Source organism: Neoarius graeffei, chromosome 8 (assembly GCF_027579695.1).
Source record: "Neoarius graeffei isolate fNeoGra1 chromosome 8, fNeoGra1.pri, whole genome shotgun sequence".
Lineage (NCBI taxonomy): Eukaryota > Metazoa > Chordata > Actinopteri > Siluriformes > Ariidae > Neoarius > Neoarius graeffei.
This window is the reverse complement of record NC_083576.1, coordinates 40170171-40187719: the sequence shown is the minus strand read 5'-3', so window position 1 is coordinate 40187719 and position 17549 is coordinate 40170171. Positions and strand designations below refer to the sequence as shown.

Sequence of the window (17549 nt, the reverse complement as noted above, 5' to 3'; positions counted from 1 at the left end):
AACAACTGTTTTACTGAAGTTATAATTTCACCTAACAAAGTCAAACAGTGCAAATATCTTTAACATACCCCTCCCTCCCTCCCCCTGGCAGCGTCCCCCCTCCCTCCCTCCCCCCACCCCTCTCAGTCTAGTATCTTACAATCCTACGATTTGCCTTTATCCTGAACTGAGCAGGTCCATTATAGCCGAAGTGGCTCTCTTCCATGAGTCCAGTGTAGAACTTTTGGCTTTGTTCACCCGTGCTGTAGACATTTCTAACATAACCACATCCTGAAAGTATTCCAGCCATTATCTAGCGTACAATTTGTGAGGGGGTAGCCAACGTTGTACTACCAGTTTTTAGGCAGCCGCAGAGATGCCTACCCCAAATTTTGAATTTCAGTATTCTTGAAAACATTTTTCAGTATTTTGGAATGACTTTCAGTAACATTAATTTATGCGCATTTCTATTATAAAGAGGTATATATACACCAATATGTTTAACATTTAAATTATTAAAAAGAACTGTTTTGTGTGAATTGAATAAACAAAACGCGAGCAGCCATCTCAACTGAATTTCCACTCAACAAATTTCTAGAGCATACAATTTCTCACATTTTTATAAATACAATAGTGTTCCCTGTTTGCAGACATTACGGTTGACTACCAATCATTGGTATTGAATGTAACGCCTCAAAAGTATTATATTATATTGCCTGGCAAAATGTTCTACCTGTTAACAGATTCTAATAAAATTAAAAAAAAAAATTCTTATTTCATGCCAAAGAGAGTCCGACATTGTTATCTTAATGTCCCAATATATAAATACTTCAGCATAATGCTTCAGAAGAGACATTGAATAAAATGACATTTATAATTGTATTTAAAACAGTGGAATGATCAATTTTTTGCCACAATCCCAACAGCACTAATCATAAAATTCTGTTTTTGATCATACTACATGTACATTTGTACTTGCAACACTGAAAAGACTTTGAATTAAAGAAGTACAGCCAGTGTTTGATATTTCAGTGAATAAAAATCAGACATGTAAAAAGAAACTGAATAAGTTGAACTCACATTTCATGGCACTAATTGGCAAGTTCAACTCCAAGCATAGGTCAACCATCACCGCTTCAGCACGTGTCACGTTCCGTGTCTTTTCATCCACAGATTTCGTAAAAAACTGCTGGATACCCCCAGATTTACTTTCCGCCTGACTTGCCATTTCAGCATACTCCATATGTTTTTTTTGTAGTTGACATACCGCGTGCAGTCATCGCGACCACCATGAGTGATGTAAATGTCAGTTCTACACAGTTTGCAGTGCGAGTATCCATTGCCCTTTTGACTGGGTGTAATGCACGGCCATTCTACCGTATCGAAAATAGCGCGAACAAATGTGCGGAATTCTGCGCATGTCACGCACAGCATGTGCGGAATCTGCGCATGTCACGCACAGCATGTGCGGAATCTGCGCATGTCACGCACAGCATGTGCGGTATCTGCGCATGTCACGCACAGCATGTGCGGTATCTGCGCATGTCACGCACAGCATGTGCGGTATCTGCGCATGTCACGCACAGCATGTGCGGTATCTGCGCATGTCACGCACAGCATGTGCGGTATCTGCGCATGTCACGCACAGCATGTGCGGTATCTGCGCATGTCACGCACAGCATGTGCGGTATCTGCGCATGTCACGCACAGCATGTGCGGTATCTGCGCATGTCACGCACAGCATGTGCGGTATCTGCGCATGTCACGCACAGCATGTGCGGTATCTGCGCATGTCACGCACAGCATGTGCGGTATCTGCGCATGTCACGCACAGCATGTGCGGTATCTGCGCATGTCACGCACAGCATGTGCGGTATCTGCGCATGTCACGCACAGCATGTGCGGTATCTGCGCATGTCACGCACAGCATGTGCGGTATCTGCGCATGTCACGCACAGCATGTGCGGTATCTGCGCATGTCACGCACAGCATGTGCGGTATCTGCGCATGTCACGCACAGCATGTGCGGTATCTGCGCATGTCACGCACAGCATGTGCGGTATCTGCGCATGTCACGCACAGCATGTGCGGTATCTGCGCATGTCACGCACAGCATGTGCGGTATCTGCGCATGTCACGCACAGCATGTGCGGTATCTGCGCATGTCACGCACAACATGTGCGGTATCTGCGCATGTCACGCACAGCATGTGCGGTATCTGCGCATGTCACGCACAGCATGTGCGGTATCTGCGCATGTCACACACAGCATGTGCGGTATCTGCGCATGTCACACACAGCATGTGCGGTATCTGCGCATGTCACACACAGCATGTGCGGTATCTGCGCATGTCACACACAGCATGTGTGGTATCTGCGCATGTCACACACAGCATGTGCGGTTGTCGTAAAAATAAATAGCCTAGCCGTGAATCGCGCATGGATTGAAAAAGTCGCTTGGACATTTAAAAACAACTCACTGGAATTTATAATAATTCCGTACAGAATAACACTGTTTGCTGTAACATCGTATTTACGTAACTTTTCCGTACAAAATACGGCCAATCCGTACTAGTAGGCATCTCTGCAGCTGTCAAGCCAGCCAACCAAACCTTGCGTTGTTTCTCAGTCAGCCCCAAATGTGAATCGTCATTGAGCAAAAGGAGAGTCGGCTCCAGAGGTACAGGTTTATCAATCATATTGGATAAAGTCACTGTTACTTTCCTCCAAAAGCCATAAACCTCTGGGCAGTCCCATACCATATGCTTAAAGGTCTCCTTGCATCGTTTTTTCATTAATTGTGCGGTGGTCTCTAGTATGAATGAATGCCCTGTGAGCCGGTTTTGGTGAAAAAAATGCTGTGGTTCTCCTGTTTCAGGCTGTTCTAGTTTGGTGGAGGAGTGGGTGACGGGAGAACGGCAGGATTTCAGCTCTTATTCATTAATATTCATGACGTAAACGTGTTACCTCTGATTGGCTAAGAGCACTGTGACGCTACCTCCAGTGAGGTCAGAACAAGCGGATGTGGGTGTCTTACTATGGCGAGAGAGAAGGAACAAACCGTGAAGGGAAAAATACCGCGCGCTGACGTCATTGAGGTGCGACGCGAGGAAATAAGAAAAATTCAACAAATGTTTGGGTTTTTACTGAACAAACAAATGAATAAAATGAACGAGTGACTTAAAAAAAATGTGGGTGTCTTTGTAAAAACTGTTTTGATTGGCTATTATGGTCTCGACGTCGATGTTTTGACCAATAACAATGTAGATAACACGAATTTTACATCACATTCAACGAGATTTAAACGAGACTAAAGATGGCGACTTACAAATAATGTGTAAACATTGTTGGAGTTAATAAAGTTTGAACAGCATGAAGGAACATACCCCAACCTCTCGAAATTAATTAAAAAAAAATTCTCAACGGATTTGGCATAATATAAAAAGGTCGTTTTTTTACTCAGAAAAAGCGGAAAACTCTCATCCCTGCCTAGCTTGTGACCATGTCATGCATGCTAACGTGGAGAATATGACCATGCTATTTTGTAACAAAAACCTTCGAACAAAAAGTTCATGTTTTACTTACAGCTTGTGAGCTGGTGGTTGATCGTCTTGATGGTACCGATCCAAGGATTAAATGCAACCTCGAAGCAAAACCACTACTGAAGGCACCGAAGTTAGCTACTGACGAGATGGGCTCTGGTCAGTGTTGCCAGATACTGCTGACGTTTTCCAGCCCAAAATATGTTCAAATCCGCCAAAATGTACTTAAAACCGCCCAATCTGGCAACACTGGCTCGGCTATCTCTCCTCGCGCTTAAATCCGAACTTCCTTCCCATGGGCAGTCGCAAGCCAAGGTGGGCGAGGCCATGAATACTAATTTACGAAGTGATGTAAGATTGTATGGCTTTTTCAGATCCGCTCGTTTTTCTGACTATTTTCTTTCATAAGCTAATACAGGGAATGGGGGTAGAATTACATTTTCACATGCAGCATGCATATGCAACTCGGAGTGAACTATGGTATTTCAAAAAGAGCCAGTATTAAACGTTTTTGGTGGAAGGACACCTTTAAAATGTTCCCGGTGTGTTTAGGGAGCACAAGTCACACTTTGGGCTGGTCGACAGCTTCATATGAAATCTCAAAAGTAGTGTCAGATAGGCCTTCTGACACAACTTATAGTGAATCAACTGGTGATTGGGGTTCTTGGACGCATGCAATGTGTTCTCCCAGACATTTTTCCAGTTTATATCCTCCTCCGCAACAGCAAAGTCTCAACCATGCCTTGGCCAGGGGTAGCTCTTTCTGTGTGTTTTTTTGAAGTCGTGAATACACAACTGATACGAGTCCTCTAGTGTTCGTTGTGGATAGCCAGGCTACGAAAGGATGTGTCTGCAGCTTAGATTTAATCTGCACACCATAGGCGCGAAGAGCCGACCATAGTCGGAGGTACAGAAAGTGAGAAGTCGTTGGTAGATTAAAAAGAGAACACAATGTCTGAAAGCTAAGCATACCCCCTCGGTCAAATACATCTCTGAGATTGTACACTCCCTTTGAGTACCATGATGCTGATTTAAACAGCTTATTCCCCGAGATAATATTCTTGTTCCCCCACAGTGGAGTATTCAGATGCCATTTCCAATTCCCCCCCAAACTCTTCTCAACCACCTTAAAATTTCTTATCGAGTTTGTAATAAAAGGCCCAAAGTGTAACATGCATTGGTTGATAGTTAGTCCAGAAAATAAGACCCCTTCGAGTTTGTATGGAAGCACTAGTGCATCTTCTATATCTCTCCAGGCTACCTGAGAGGAGTGGTCAAGCCATATCTTAAGGCCAGCCCACCTTCTTGCTTTGCTCGCTGTAAGGTGGAGAATTTAATTTTGGGATGTCCATTATACCAAATATATTTTCGTAGCAGTGAGTCAACACTCTTCCAATATCCCGCCGGAGAAGGGAGAGGAATCATCATGCTAACAAAGTTGAGGCGAGGCAGCACGTTCATTTTGATGGAGGCAATCCTTGTTTGCAGTGAAGCTGGTAATTTAGTCCATATAGCTATGTCACATTCCACCTCCTTAAAGATGTTCTCATGATTTGTTTTTACTATATTATGCAGTGAAGGCTGAATCTGGATGCCCAAGTACGTGATTCTTGTATTAATGGGAATATCATAAGGCAAAACTACCGCTTTTGCGGGTTCATTCAGGGGCATCAGAGTTGACTTCGTCCAGTTGATCTTATAGCCGGACAACATCCTAAACTCTTCAAAAGCGGCTAGCAGCGAAGGCATTGACTTTTCGATATCCGATAAGTAGATAAGTACGTCATCAGCAAAGGCTGATATGGCATGCAACGAGGTTTTAATCCGAATGGGGGCAATAACCTGGTTCTCCCTCAAATGTTGGGCTAGTGGGTCTAACAAGAGAATAAATAAACTTGGCAAGAGGCCGCATCCCTGTCGAGTCCCACGAAAGATGGAAAAGGGGCTCACAAGTGTAAACCGTTCGTGGACACCATGGCGGTGGGGTTAGCATATAAAACACGAATCATGTCGACAAACCCTCTCCCTAGGCCAAATCTCTCCAAAACCGCCCACAGATACTGCCACTCGAGCCTGTCAAAGGCCTTTTCAGCGTCAACTGACAATATTGTGCATGGAGTCTTTAACTGTTGAGTTTCATGAATTACGTGTATTAGACGTCGAATATTGTCCGCTGCTAGACGCCCTTTCATGAAGCCAGTCTGATCCTTATGGATTAGTTTGTCCATGTATCTCTCCAAACGTAACGCTAGCACCTTAGAGTACAGCTTCTTGTCTGAGTCAATTAACGAAATCGGTCTGTAATTGGAGCAATCAGTTTTGTCTTTCCCCTTTTTAGGGATTAGCGAAATCAAGGTGGCGTTAGTGTAAGCAGGGAAAGAGCCTTTTTCAACCGCTGATCTGATCGACCCCAACAAAACTAGCCCCAGAATATCCCAGAAGTGTAGCAAGAGCTCTGGCGGTATGCCGTCTGGGCCCGGCGATTTCCCTTTGTCATCCTAAGTGCAGTCTCCAGCTCCTTTAAGGATATGGGACGACCCAGATCTGTTGCTTCCTGCTCCCCTAACGTGGGCAAATCCAGATTGCTCAGAAATTGCTTACATTTCTCAGAGTCAAAATTAAGCGTTGATTTGTACAACTCCTTGTAAAAAGAGTGGAATGTGATATTTATCTCTTTTGGGTCAGATGTAAATCTATTATAAACCGTTTTTATGGTATTGATTCACTTTGCTTAAGCTTCAGCGCCAATAACCTGCTTTGTTTGCTTCCATTAAAATAATAACTCTGCCTGACTCTGTGCATGATGAATTCCGCTCGCCTCCTCAACAGATCATTGAGCTCCACCCTGACTCCCCTCAGTTCTTTTTCCACTGATTCAGCATATTTACCCTCAAGTATGTGACACTTCCTTTCTAACTCGCAGACCCTGCAGCTCCTCTCTTTTTTGAGGTGAGATGCATAAGAGGATGTAAAGTCCCTAATACAACCCTTGGTGGCCATCCATATATACAAGGCATCATCTACTGTGCCTATATTAATGGCTATGAATTCCGTAATCCTTTTCCTAAATTGTGCTACAAATACCTCATCCTGTAGAAGCATCGTATTAAAGCGCCATCTAGGTGTTCTATTGAATCTGTGACTAAGATCTATCATCATCAACAGCGGGTTGTGGTCAGACAGTGTCACCGGCAGCACCTGTATCAAATCTACGCCCGTTTTTAGACTCAAAGCGAGCAAAAAGTAGTCGATTCTGGAATGTGATTTATGATACGTGGAAAAGCATGTATAGTCTCTAATGCCCTGGTTCTGAATGCGCCACATATCAACTAGGTTAATATTCTCTATCATGGCGTTAAGAGCAGCTGATGCTGCCCACTGGGTGTGGGAAACAGACAAGGTGAATCTATCTAAATTGAGGTCGCACACTGCATTCATATCCCCTCCCACAATCAGCTCATAATCTAATAAGGACAGCAGCACCTTGGTAAGTTCAGGAAAAAAGAGAGGGTCAAAAACTGCTGGTGCGTATACAGATACAAAGGCTACTTTCTTTCCATATATGGATGTACATAAATAAGCTATGCGACCTGTTGTCCCTTCATTAATCTTTTCCACTTCTAGAGCCAAGTTCCTTTTAGTCAAGATGGAGTAAGTCTAAACATTTTACTCTTAACTTTTGTATTCAGACCCCGGACATTATAGCTCAATATAGATAGCTTAACCATTATCGAAATTGGTACCTATTGCTCCAGGTGTTACAATAAAAGGTCTAACCCTGATGTAAGAGTCATAACTGAGATACCCACCCTCCCACCACCGCCCCTCCAGACCCCCCTGAACAGTGGTTCTGACCCGTGTGACTTCTGCATAATGCAGCTCGGCAAGACTTCTAAACTCCTGTTTATCCCTCCCTTGTAACACTTAACTCCCTCCCGTCAGGTTAACTCCCCGCAGTAGAACATACAGTAAGTACAACTGCAGGAAATCCGTTATTCATCCAAAATCATGAGATACTCAAAGTAAAGTGCAGGTGGAAACAAAATTAGGCACACAAATGTACGTGACCTCCGTCATCAATTCCGGTCATAAAATTAAAATAATATTTAGTAAACATAAATATCCCCTTTAAGATCATTTATCTAACAACCATAATTAGACATTTTCATAGCTGGGGCATCCTAGAATAACAAAACAGTACGGTCAGATGGGGGCAGCTTATAAGTAATCAAAAGTAATATTACAAGCATTCTGGCAAATATAGTTCTCCCACCTTAACTTTGTAACAGAGTCCGGGATTGTTGCAAACATATCACACCTTATGCAGCCGCCTCTTACTGTGGCTGTGAGGTCCTCTGACTATCACCAGTCCCAAACAAGTGCTCTCTGTGTGATCCTCACCGGCCCCGATCTCATCCGTGTCGATCCGAAATGTCCGACTGCTCCATGTCATCCTCCTCCGGTCGTGACGCATCCCCCGAGCTGATGCTGAACAGCTGACAGCGCAATGGCGGTCTCTCACCAGCCTCCTTCCTCAGGAACTGTGCAGCCTCACGCGCTGAGGTGAAGGTGCGTTGTTCACCGTTGATCGTCATCCTCAGGGTGGCCGGGTAGATTAGAAAAGCCGGGATGCCTCTCTCGTACAGCTCCTTCATCACCTCTCCATATGCCTTCCTCCTCTCGCTCGTGAATACGCTGTAATCCGCATAGAACCATATTGTTCTCCCGGCGTCCTGTATGGGAGCCTTTTTCCTCGCCTCGCGAGTCCCTTGCAGGATGGCGTTGTGGTCCTGGTACCTGAGCACTTTAAATATCATGGTAGCCTGGCCATTGTTCTTGTTATTCCAGATCCTATGGGCACGCTCTATTTGAATCTTGACGTTGCCGAGCGAGGGGATCCATTTCGGCAACATGTCTTGTAGGAAAGCGACTGCATCCCCTCCCTCTCTGCCGGACGCGATCCCCATAATTCTCACGTTGTTCTGCCGGTCTTGGTCCTCCAGCGAAGCAACTTTCAGCCGCATCTTTTCCAGATCGGAGGTGTTGTTACTCACTTCCCTTTTCATGGCTCTCGTCTCAGCTTGTACACGGTCTACTTTCGCGACCAGTCCCTTGACTGTTTCCATGTGGGCTTCTACTTTCCTCTCCAAGCTATCTACGGAGTTTCTCATTCCGTCGAGAGCTCCCTGAACAGCCCGTGTCACCGCTGCTTCCAGGCTATCTTGTTGTCTGGCTAACGCTAGTTCAATAGCCACGCTAACACAACTAGCAATGTTAGCATCCACGCTGCCACCTTCCGGCGGTTTGCGTTTCGCTGAAGGGGTTTTGGCTGGCGAACCGCCCAGCTTCTTGTCCCCCGACATCTCCTACAACTTTACCGATTCCGTAAATACAGTTATCAAGTGTGTAACCTAACTAAATATCAAAATTGAGGGATAGTTAGTTGGAGCTCTAGCACCCTCCGACCATTGCGTCTGCAGGTCCACGTGATCCTCGGCTTTGCAGATTTCTTTAAGCTTTGGTTTAGTTAGTTTTGACACTTCTTTAAAGGTTTTAGGGAGATTTAAATTTGAAAGATTACAGTCAGTGTGCGATGCCATGTTTTGGTTTGTTTATATTTTGGTTACCCCCCAAGGCACAAAGCATTATGGGTAATGTGAAAGTCATCAATTAGCCCCTACTACTGAGAAAGCACAACCATCATACCTATTTGGTTGTTCCTATTGTTTTCATCTCTTCCCCCATCAGACTCGTTAAGCTTCTCGTTGAGATGACCCACCAGGTCATCCTCCGTGTCAATGATGTTGAGGTCTTCGTCTTCATGTCTGTCACCATCATCGTCGTCATCTTCACTGCTACTGCTGATGTCATTAAATATCTCCCGCAACTCATCTCGTGGCACTGGACAAAACAGTACACAAAGAAACCTCTTCAATAAGTACAATGTTAGAACAGGAGTACTAAACCTTGGATGCACCGAATTCCAGGACTGAGAGAGTGAAGAATACAAGCAAATTCATATTCATAAAATTAATTTTAACACAAATTTATAATTAAACTGTAAACCAGCATGTTCATTTTAAAATTTAAAAACATATTTCATAGCAAAAGCATGTGCATATATTTATGCTTTGTAAGTGGAAATTACCTGAAGAATCATGCCCCTTGTGTCCAGAGGTTCCAGGTGAGGAGTCCAAATTGGACAGCGATAAATTATTATCGGCTTCTTTTGTCTCATCCTCAGCAATCACCTCCCATCCTAATAGCCAGGTCAAGGGAACATGCCAGTACTCTATTTCCACTGTTGTTAATGATGCACTTACCATGCACTCCAAATGTGACATCAGCATTAGAGATGGGCAATGAGGTAAATGATGCCATATTTCCTGTTGCACATTTGCCAAATGTACTCCCCACTCAGACAATCCTATTGTTGTCCGATTATATTCTGTTGTATCATGAGGATGAATGTCATGGCAGTACTGGGCTGTCAGTGATTTCTTTGAACGGTTCTTTTTCTATAGCAGAATGCTTGCACATGATCATTAATTAAAAAAAAATAATTAAAAAAAAGTGCACAAGTTACATAAGTGGGTGTATACAAATTTTTTTAACCCAGTGTGCAGGGTTGAAACTTGGCGGTTGCCAGTGGCTACTAAAAGCTGCCCAGGGCCACTAAAAGTTGAGGTTTGGTCACCCAAGGGGAGAGTACGTTTTGAGAAAAATGAAAAAAAAAGTTACAATAAAAATTAAATAAAATGTTCCTTCATTGGAGTACCTCTCTTTTCTTTATTTTCCTCAACTCTAAGTCTGTGAATTCTAGTAAAAGTTTAGTTCTAAAGTGTAAAATTCAAAGCCGTTCATGAGTTTTCAGATCGCTCTACGATATCCACTGCTGTCCCCGAAATCACATATATTGGATTATATAGCGAGTTCGCCATTTTGTAGTGCTGTCCGAATGTATAGTGAGAATTATTACACCCTATATGGTGGACTTACAGTATCCCACAACGCATTACGAAAAGTAGTGTACAACCGATGGTCCCTAATCAAGCAATATATACCATCATGCATTGCAGTCGTACTGAAAGAAAAGCTGTTTCATTATGACCATTAAGGACTTTAGACTGAGTATAGCAGTAGTTTGTTTTTCTTTATGACAACGGGCATGAGACAAATTTACAAGTTCTGGCACGAAAATGGCAATAATATTGTACTGTGTTGGAGTGAATGGACAGAGGAAGTAACACATTATAAATGGACATTCAAATACAATTAAAAATAGTAAGAAAATAGAAAACAAGCTACAAAGACAAAATACAAGAATAAAAGTTACAATGCAAAGCAAGGAATTAATTAAGAGCCTCAAATTTGATTTAATAAAAGTCAGCAGCAAAAAATAAAGTATTCAGCCTTGATTTAAAAGAATTGTAAGATGCAGCAGACACTTTGTATTCATTAAGGTGGGAAATATGTGCCGTATAACATGTATTTATCACAAAAATACATGCATGTATTTATTACTTTCAAAACCCACCAGCTGACTGATCTGGCATGTTTTAATTGTGTGACAGTAATGATGTAAATAACAGCGTGGCGGAGTAATGTCCAAAAGTGTTTTTTTTCCCCCTTTTTTTTTTTCCATTTTACCAATGAGCTCACTATATAGTCCTCTATATAGAATTCCTTAGACAGTGAGTAGTGAATGAGGGAGTGATTTCGGACACAGCACACAACTTTCCCAAACTCTGACCTTTCCCATGATTCATTGCTGCATCATAGTGGAAGCCAAGAGCGGAAGAAAGATCCACTGTGCTGACGTTACTATGATCAAAGTGCCCCATCCGTTTAACCTCACGAAACAGACAGATGACATGAAGTTGTGGCCCGATGTCAGCTACGTTGACAGTATTGATTATTTTATTCTTTGTGAGGGCTTTGATGGTGAGGAGCATGAAAAGCATGAAGGCGTACAATTATCTACACAGTAATAAAATTGACAAAATTGTGTGTAAAAAGAGAGGGTGAGTTTATTTGCTTAAAAGGCGGAGGTTGCACCTAGCCAGAGCAAAAAAGGGAAATCTTGCAGTCATGGAGCAACTATCATCTGGAAGGTAGGCCATGTCAGAGTAGAGCGATTGTATTGGCTTATTAGTAAGCTAATAATGTAATATGTTCATATATTGTAAGTTGCTTTGGACAAAAGCATCTGCCAAACACCATAACAAACCATATTAACCATACACACCTAGATCTAGTCTAATAGAACTCTACCAGCCTACTGTACCATGATGTCTCTTGTATTGAGGTATTTCACCCACGTGACCAAGTCACATGACGCAGCCATTTTGGACGGCACGCTTAAGTCCTTTAGTGCAAGGCGGTATGAGACGGTGGAGACCTTTGCACATTTTAACAAGAAAGTAAGCTGTGATTCGTGTTAAATTGGATCTGTCTTTTATCACAAACACTGTACCCAGCCTTGGTATGGAGCCCTGTTTATTTATTTCTGTGTCCCGTTTCTTTCTAGCCTCTGTTATTGCGTTTTATGTCTGATGTCTGCTACATGCAACCCTAGACAAATTAACACTGCCTTGTTTCACTGCTCAGATGGGTTAACAAACACTGACCCATTTACTTTTTGCTATATATTTTATCAAAATTGCGTTAACTGATAAACTAACCTGAAATGAAAATGATCACTGCAAAGTCTGGAGTACTCTGTTGGCTCCCAATCCTGTCTCTTCACAGCTGCAATCCATTTGGCCCTCTTGTCTGGGTCAGTAGGAAACCGGTAGTGATGTGTCGGTCGCGAACGATCCGGTTCAAAGAGCCGGCTCTTTGAAGTGAATGACGGGAGCCGGCTCTTCGGTGGGAGCCGAGTTGGGGAGCCGAATTAGTTTTTTGTCCTTAGGTGCCTCAGAGAGAGAGAGACTTTCACAAAAAAAAGTTGCTGTCCGATTGCGTCTTTGTGTTGTCTATTACCATTCAAAGGAAAAAAGTAGCATGGTGTACGCCTACTTTTTTTGGTTGGGGGGGTTGATGTCATTCACAGCTGCGAAAATACGAAAATTGGTGTAATGCTTAAAGCTGTGGAGCGCAGGGGAGAGGAGTCTGTGAGGCACCTGAGGAGGGGAAAATCAGCTGTGTATTTTATATTGGTAATATAACACAGTTTTGCATTATGTTTGTGAGAAAATAATTTATTAATTGGTAAGTAAGTTTTATTTCTATAGCTAGAACATTGTTACACTGCTATACTTTACAAAGCTTTACAATGGCTACAAAAACTAAAAAATAAAATGGAAAACATCCTATTGATAAAATATAAATAATAATGTAATTAATTAACTAGTTAATTGCAGCAATTAAATCACAAATAAAATCTCAGGAGCCGTTTGGGAGCCGAAAGAGCCGGCTCCTTATAGTAAGAAGAGCCAAAAGAGCCGGCTCCCGAAAAAGAGCCGAAATTCCCATCACTAGAAACCGGTAAAAGGAGCGTCCTGCACGCTGTCCCTGTCTGTTGTGGCAGCCCACAGCACAACAAGCAAACACCATGGTTATTTATAGAGTGCTTACTGACAAATTAATCTATTCTAGGTGTCTGTAACACGTTTTTTTTCAAGCTGGTTCTCCCTCTCTGTCTGCAGCGTTAGTATGTAGCTTGACGTTCAAAATGGCGGACACCGGGGCGTCACGTGACCCTGTGACGTCAGGTGAAATACCTCAATAGGCTCAAGAATCAAAAGCTAGGTCAGAGAAGCATAGGCTAACCATTTTAATGCAGATGCTGTCAAACTTGGGAAACAAACATACCATACTTGAATAATTCCTTGTCTATGTATTTGTCCAAGTTTCTTCAACTTCTTAACTACCCTGATCATTCCAGATATTGGATGGTATTTGTAGGCTATTTGTTTATACCAGTACTTCAGCACTGGTTGCTCTTGGATTATCTTGGCTACCTAGGCTACATGCACTTATTATTAGTCACTCTGAACAAAAATGTCAGCTAAAGGACTCATGTAGTGTATTATGTCTGTGAAGGTTCTCAGTCATCCAGGTCATCGTGAATCATAGGTGCTAAAGAAGGCAACTGGACTTGCTTGAAATTCTTGAAGACATTTCACCTCTGAGTGAGGTGACACAGGGTCAACGATGCCACATGCGACTTCAATGACTCTCTAGGGTTGCTTTTGGTCCACTAAAGGATAAATACCTGGAAATCCCCACTAGTCAGACAGAACTGAAGAAGCCTTTTGGAGAAGAAGCCTTTTGGATGAGAATTTCAAGCAAGTCCAGTTGTCTTCTTTAGCACCTATGATTCAATGTAGTGTAATGTTTGAATAATATACAATATCTAAACAATGAGACAGAATTAATATTGTTGATTAATCCATTTCTGGGGGCATACGTTAAACACCATGGGGTGTTGTTCAGGTAAAAATGGTTTTGAATTTTTGTGTTTGACCAGAGAAAATTTAAGGGCCACTTCATTTTGGCCTGGGCCACTAAGAATTTAGGGATACTGTCCCGAGTGGCGACCAAGCACTAAAGTTAATTTTTAGCCCCAAGTGTGTATAATTTTGACCCTTTATCGAGTTCAGAAACTGCAAGATAAATTAAAACTTATGATCGTCACGCTCCTATCATGTGAACCTTTTCTGGAAGAAAGCAAAATGGCACACGTTATGCTGGCACACGCATGGCCAATGTACGAGAACGGTCATGTGATACGCGTTTTCAGGCATCTTGGTAAGGACAGAGTTTATTTCTGACACAGAGCTAAAAACACTCACCTGGACGGAAAATGTTTTCACTTTAAAATGCAGGTTTTAAAAATAAAGCATTAATGTGGATGTAGCCTCAGTCAATGGCGATGCAAAACTAAATTGACTGACTAGACAGTGACACTGATGTTCCTTCAGCAGCTTCCAGTTCATGGCAGGTCTGTGCCTTGGTGATTCCTGGGTTGTTCCTGACTATCCAAACCAATTTATTCTCAAGTGAGGGTGACAGTTTGGGTTTTCTTCCAGCAAAGTGACCTGGCACTTTGAGGTCACATTTAAAGTGGTTATACCTCAAATTAAGACAATTTGGAACTTTCAGCACCACTGAATTAATAATCTAAGTGGGAGTATGTGCATTTCTGACCCTGTGCTAACTTCAGAAAAACTTGAAGTTAATTCTTGTTGTTTTTTTCCTAAAGATGCTGCACAAATCATTCTCCCCCAGAAAAAGAACAGATCAAAGAAATCATTGACAACCTAATATTGCTATGACGTTCATGTCCTTGATGACATTCGTGTGTGTATGTAAACTTCTGACCGCAACTACACATTTATAATCATGCATATCTAATATCTATAAACATGTGCTTTCTCATAATTACAGTATTTCTAGTACTTAAAGGAGTTCATAATAGTATTTGACCTGGCTTCACAAATAATGACAAATCGATCTTATGCTGGCATATATTACTTCATTATTCTATCACTGCTCTACTCTACAGCTCAACTCTGACAGCTGGTGTTAAAACGGTGCATTACATTCTGTTCATTTGAAACGAATACAAAAGCTGTAATAAACCTAAATGCGAAGTGTAAGGTTTGAATAAATATAGCTCATTTGGTGGTGTCATGAGTGCCCTGAAAAAAAAAAAAAAATCACAAAAGAGAGCAAGGGGAACAGAAAGGGATACGAACACTGACAGCTTCAGCATCTGTGCTTAGGAGCCTCTTCACCTCTTTTTCTACATCTGGGGACTCAATGTACTGCAAAACATTGCACGTTAGAGGGTTAGAGTTCAACTGTGAAAATTCTAAACACAGCACACATGCATACAGACAGAGACACATACATTATATATAAAAATAAAGACCAGAAAAAGCCCAAGAGAAACAATACAACATTACCTTCTTCTTCGCAGTCTTCCTAAATCGCCTTTTTCGTGTGTTCTTCAGAGGGCAGGTAACTGGAAAGAAAAACAAATTATAAAAAATGTTAAATACAAGTCTGAGCTATCCACGATATGTGAAGCTTTTGCCACATCAGATCCATCTGTGATATCTATATTATGACCTTTACCAGCACATTTCAATACAGGAAGCAGAAACTTACTGCCATGATTCCAGATGAACTTCTTGTCTTTGTCCTTATCCTTTTTCTTGGTTTTAGAGTCTACAGTCCCAGTGGGCTCCTCTAGAGGAGGGTAAAGGTCTCCATCCAAAGTACACACCAACATCTCAAAATACAAGAGATAAAAGAAAACTGCTCAGACTATTAATGTCTGATGGACTATTGGAATTCAACTTCCAAATCTTTCTGGTGATGCTGATCAGCTGTGACCCAGGCTACCATAGTGCTGTCTGTTTCTCTGTGGCTTAGTTCTTACTGGGTGTGTGTTATGTACTAACCCCATTTCCAGAAAAGTTGGGATATTCTCCAAAATGCAATAAAAACAGTTCTGCAATTTGCTAATTCAAGTAAACTTTTATTTAACCTTTTAAATAAAGTACAAAAAATTTTTCAATAGTTTTATTGACCAACTTAAATGTATTTTGTAACCATATTAGAGAATTTGATGCCTGCAACACACTCCCCCCCCCCCCCCCCCCCAAAAAAAAGGAGTTGGGACAGGGCCACTATTACAATTGTACTACATCCCCTCTCCTTTGAATCATACTTTTTAAAATCATATGGGGTCTGAGGATACTAATTGTTGCAGCTTTACAATTGGAATTTTTGTCCATTCTTGTTTGATACAAAACTTCAGCTGCTCAACAATCTGTGGTTGCCATTGTTTGATTCTCCTCTTCATGGTGCACCATACATTCTCAATAGGGGACAGATCTGGACTGGCAGCAGGCCAGTCAAGCGCACACACACTGCTGTAGCCCGTGCAGAATTAGGCCTGGTATTGTCCTGCTAAAATAAGCATGAACTTCCTGGGAAGAGATGCTGCCTTGATTAATATGTCTCTTGAAAATCTCAATATATCCCAATCCATCAATGGTACCTTCATACACATTCAACTCCCCCATGCCGTGGGCACTGATGCACCCCCATACCATCACAGATGCTGGTTTTCGCACCTTCTTCCGATAAGCTGGATGGCTGTGTTCACCTTTGGCACACAGTACTCGACACTCGATTTTCCCAAAAAACAAGCCGAAATGCGGACTCCTCTGACCACAGCACACATTCCCACCGTCTTTCGATCCATCTGAGGGAAGTTCAGGCCCAGAGAAATTTCTGCATAGAATTGATGAATGGCTTCCTCCTTGGGTAATACAGTTTCAGGTTGCATTTCTGGATGCAGCAGTGAACTGTGTTAAAACGGCAATGGTTTTCCGAAGTACTCTCGAGCTCACATGGCTATATTTGGCATATTAGCATGACAGTTTCTCAGGCAGCACTGCCTGAGGACTCGAAGGTCACACACATTCAGTGGTTTCCAACCTTGCCCTTTACATATTGAGAGGTCTCTGAATTTCTACTAATTTTTTTTCACAATATTATGTACTACAGATTTTGAAAGACCTAAAATATGTGTTCAAAAATGTTCTTTTTGAATTGAACAATTCTCTCAAATTTTGGCACAAAGGAGTAAGCCATAACCCACCCTTACTTGCAAAGACTAAGCCTTTGTTGTTGCTCTTTTTATACCTAATCAATCATGTTACCAATTAAAACCAAACGGTGTTACTTGAATATCCTATAAACTTTTCAGTCTTACTTTGCTTCTGTCCCAACTTTTTTTTTTGGTGTGTTTTGAAAGCATGAAATTCTAACTTTGCTTATATTTACAAAATGTAATCAAGTTGGTCAATAAAACTATTGAAACTCTTTTCTTTGTACTTTTATCAGTTAAATAAAGATTCACGTGAATTAACAAATCACAGATTTTTTTTACTGCATTTTAGAAAATATCCCCACTTTTCTGAAAATGGGGTGAGTAAAAAGCATTTGCTCGAATAATTAGTAAAAATACTGTTTATGGGCTGCACTGTTTTAGGAGTCATATCTG

The 17549-nt window shown here is 41.9% G+C and overlaps 1 protein-coding gene across 2 annotated transcripts in view; it reads right to left on the bottom strand.

The window, feature by feature from the left end:
- The window catches only part of taf7 (TAF7 RNA polymerase II, TATA box binding protein (TBP)-associated factor), an 87310-nt gene that overhangs the window by 23262 nt on the left and 46499 nt on the right, over positions 1-17549 (bottom strand). For both annotated transcript variants that reach the window (XM_060927633.1, XM_060927634.1), the window contains 5 exons: positions 15641-15764; positions 15436-15494; positions 15222-15294; positions 9669-9779; positions 9227-9421 (listed from right to left, as the gene is read on the bottom strand). In XM_060927633.1, coding sequence (XP_060783616.1) covers positions 9227-9421; positions 9669-9779; positions 15222-15294; positions 15436-15494; positions 15641-15764 — 562 coding nt within the window. The remainder of the gene's footprint in view (positions 1-9226; positions 9422-9668; positions 9780-15221; positions 15295-15435; positions 15495-15640; positions 15765-17549) is intronic.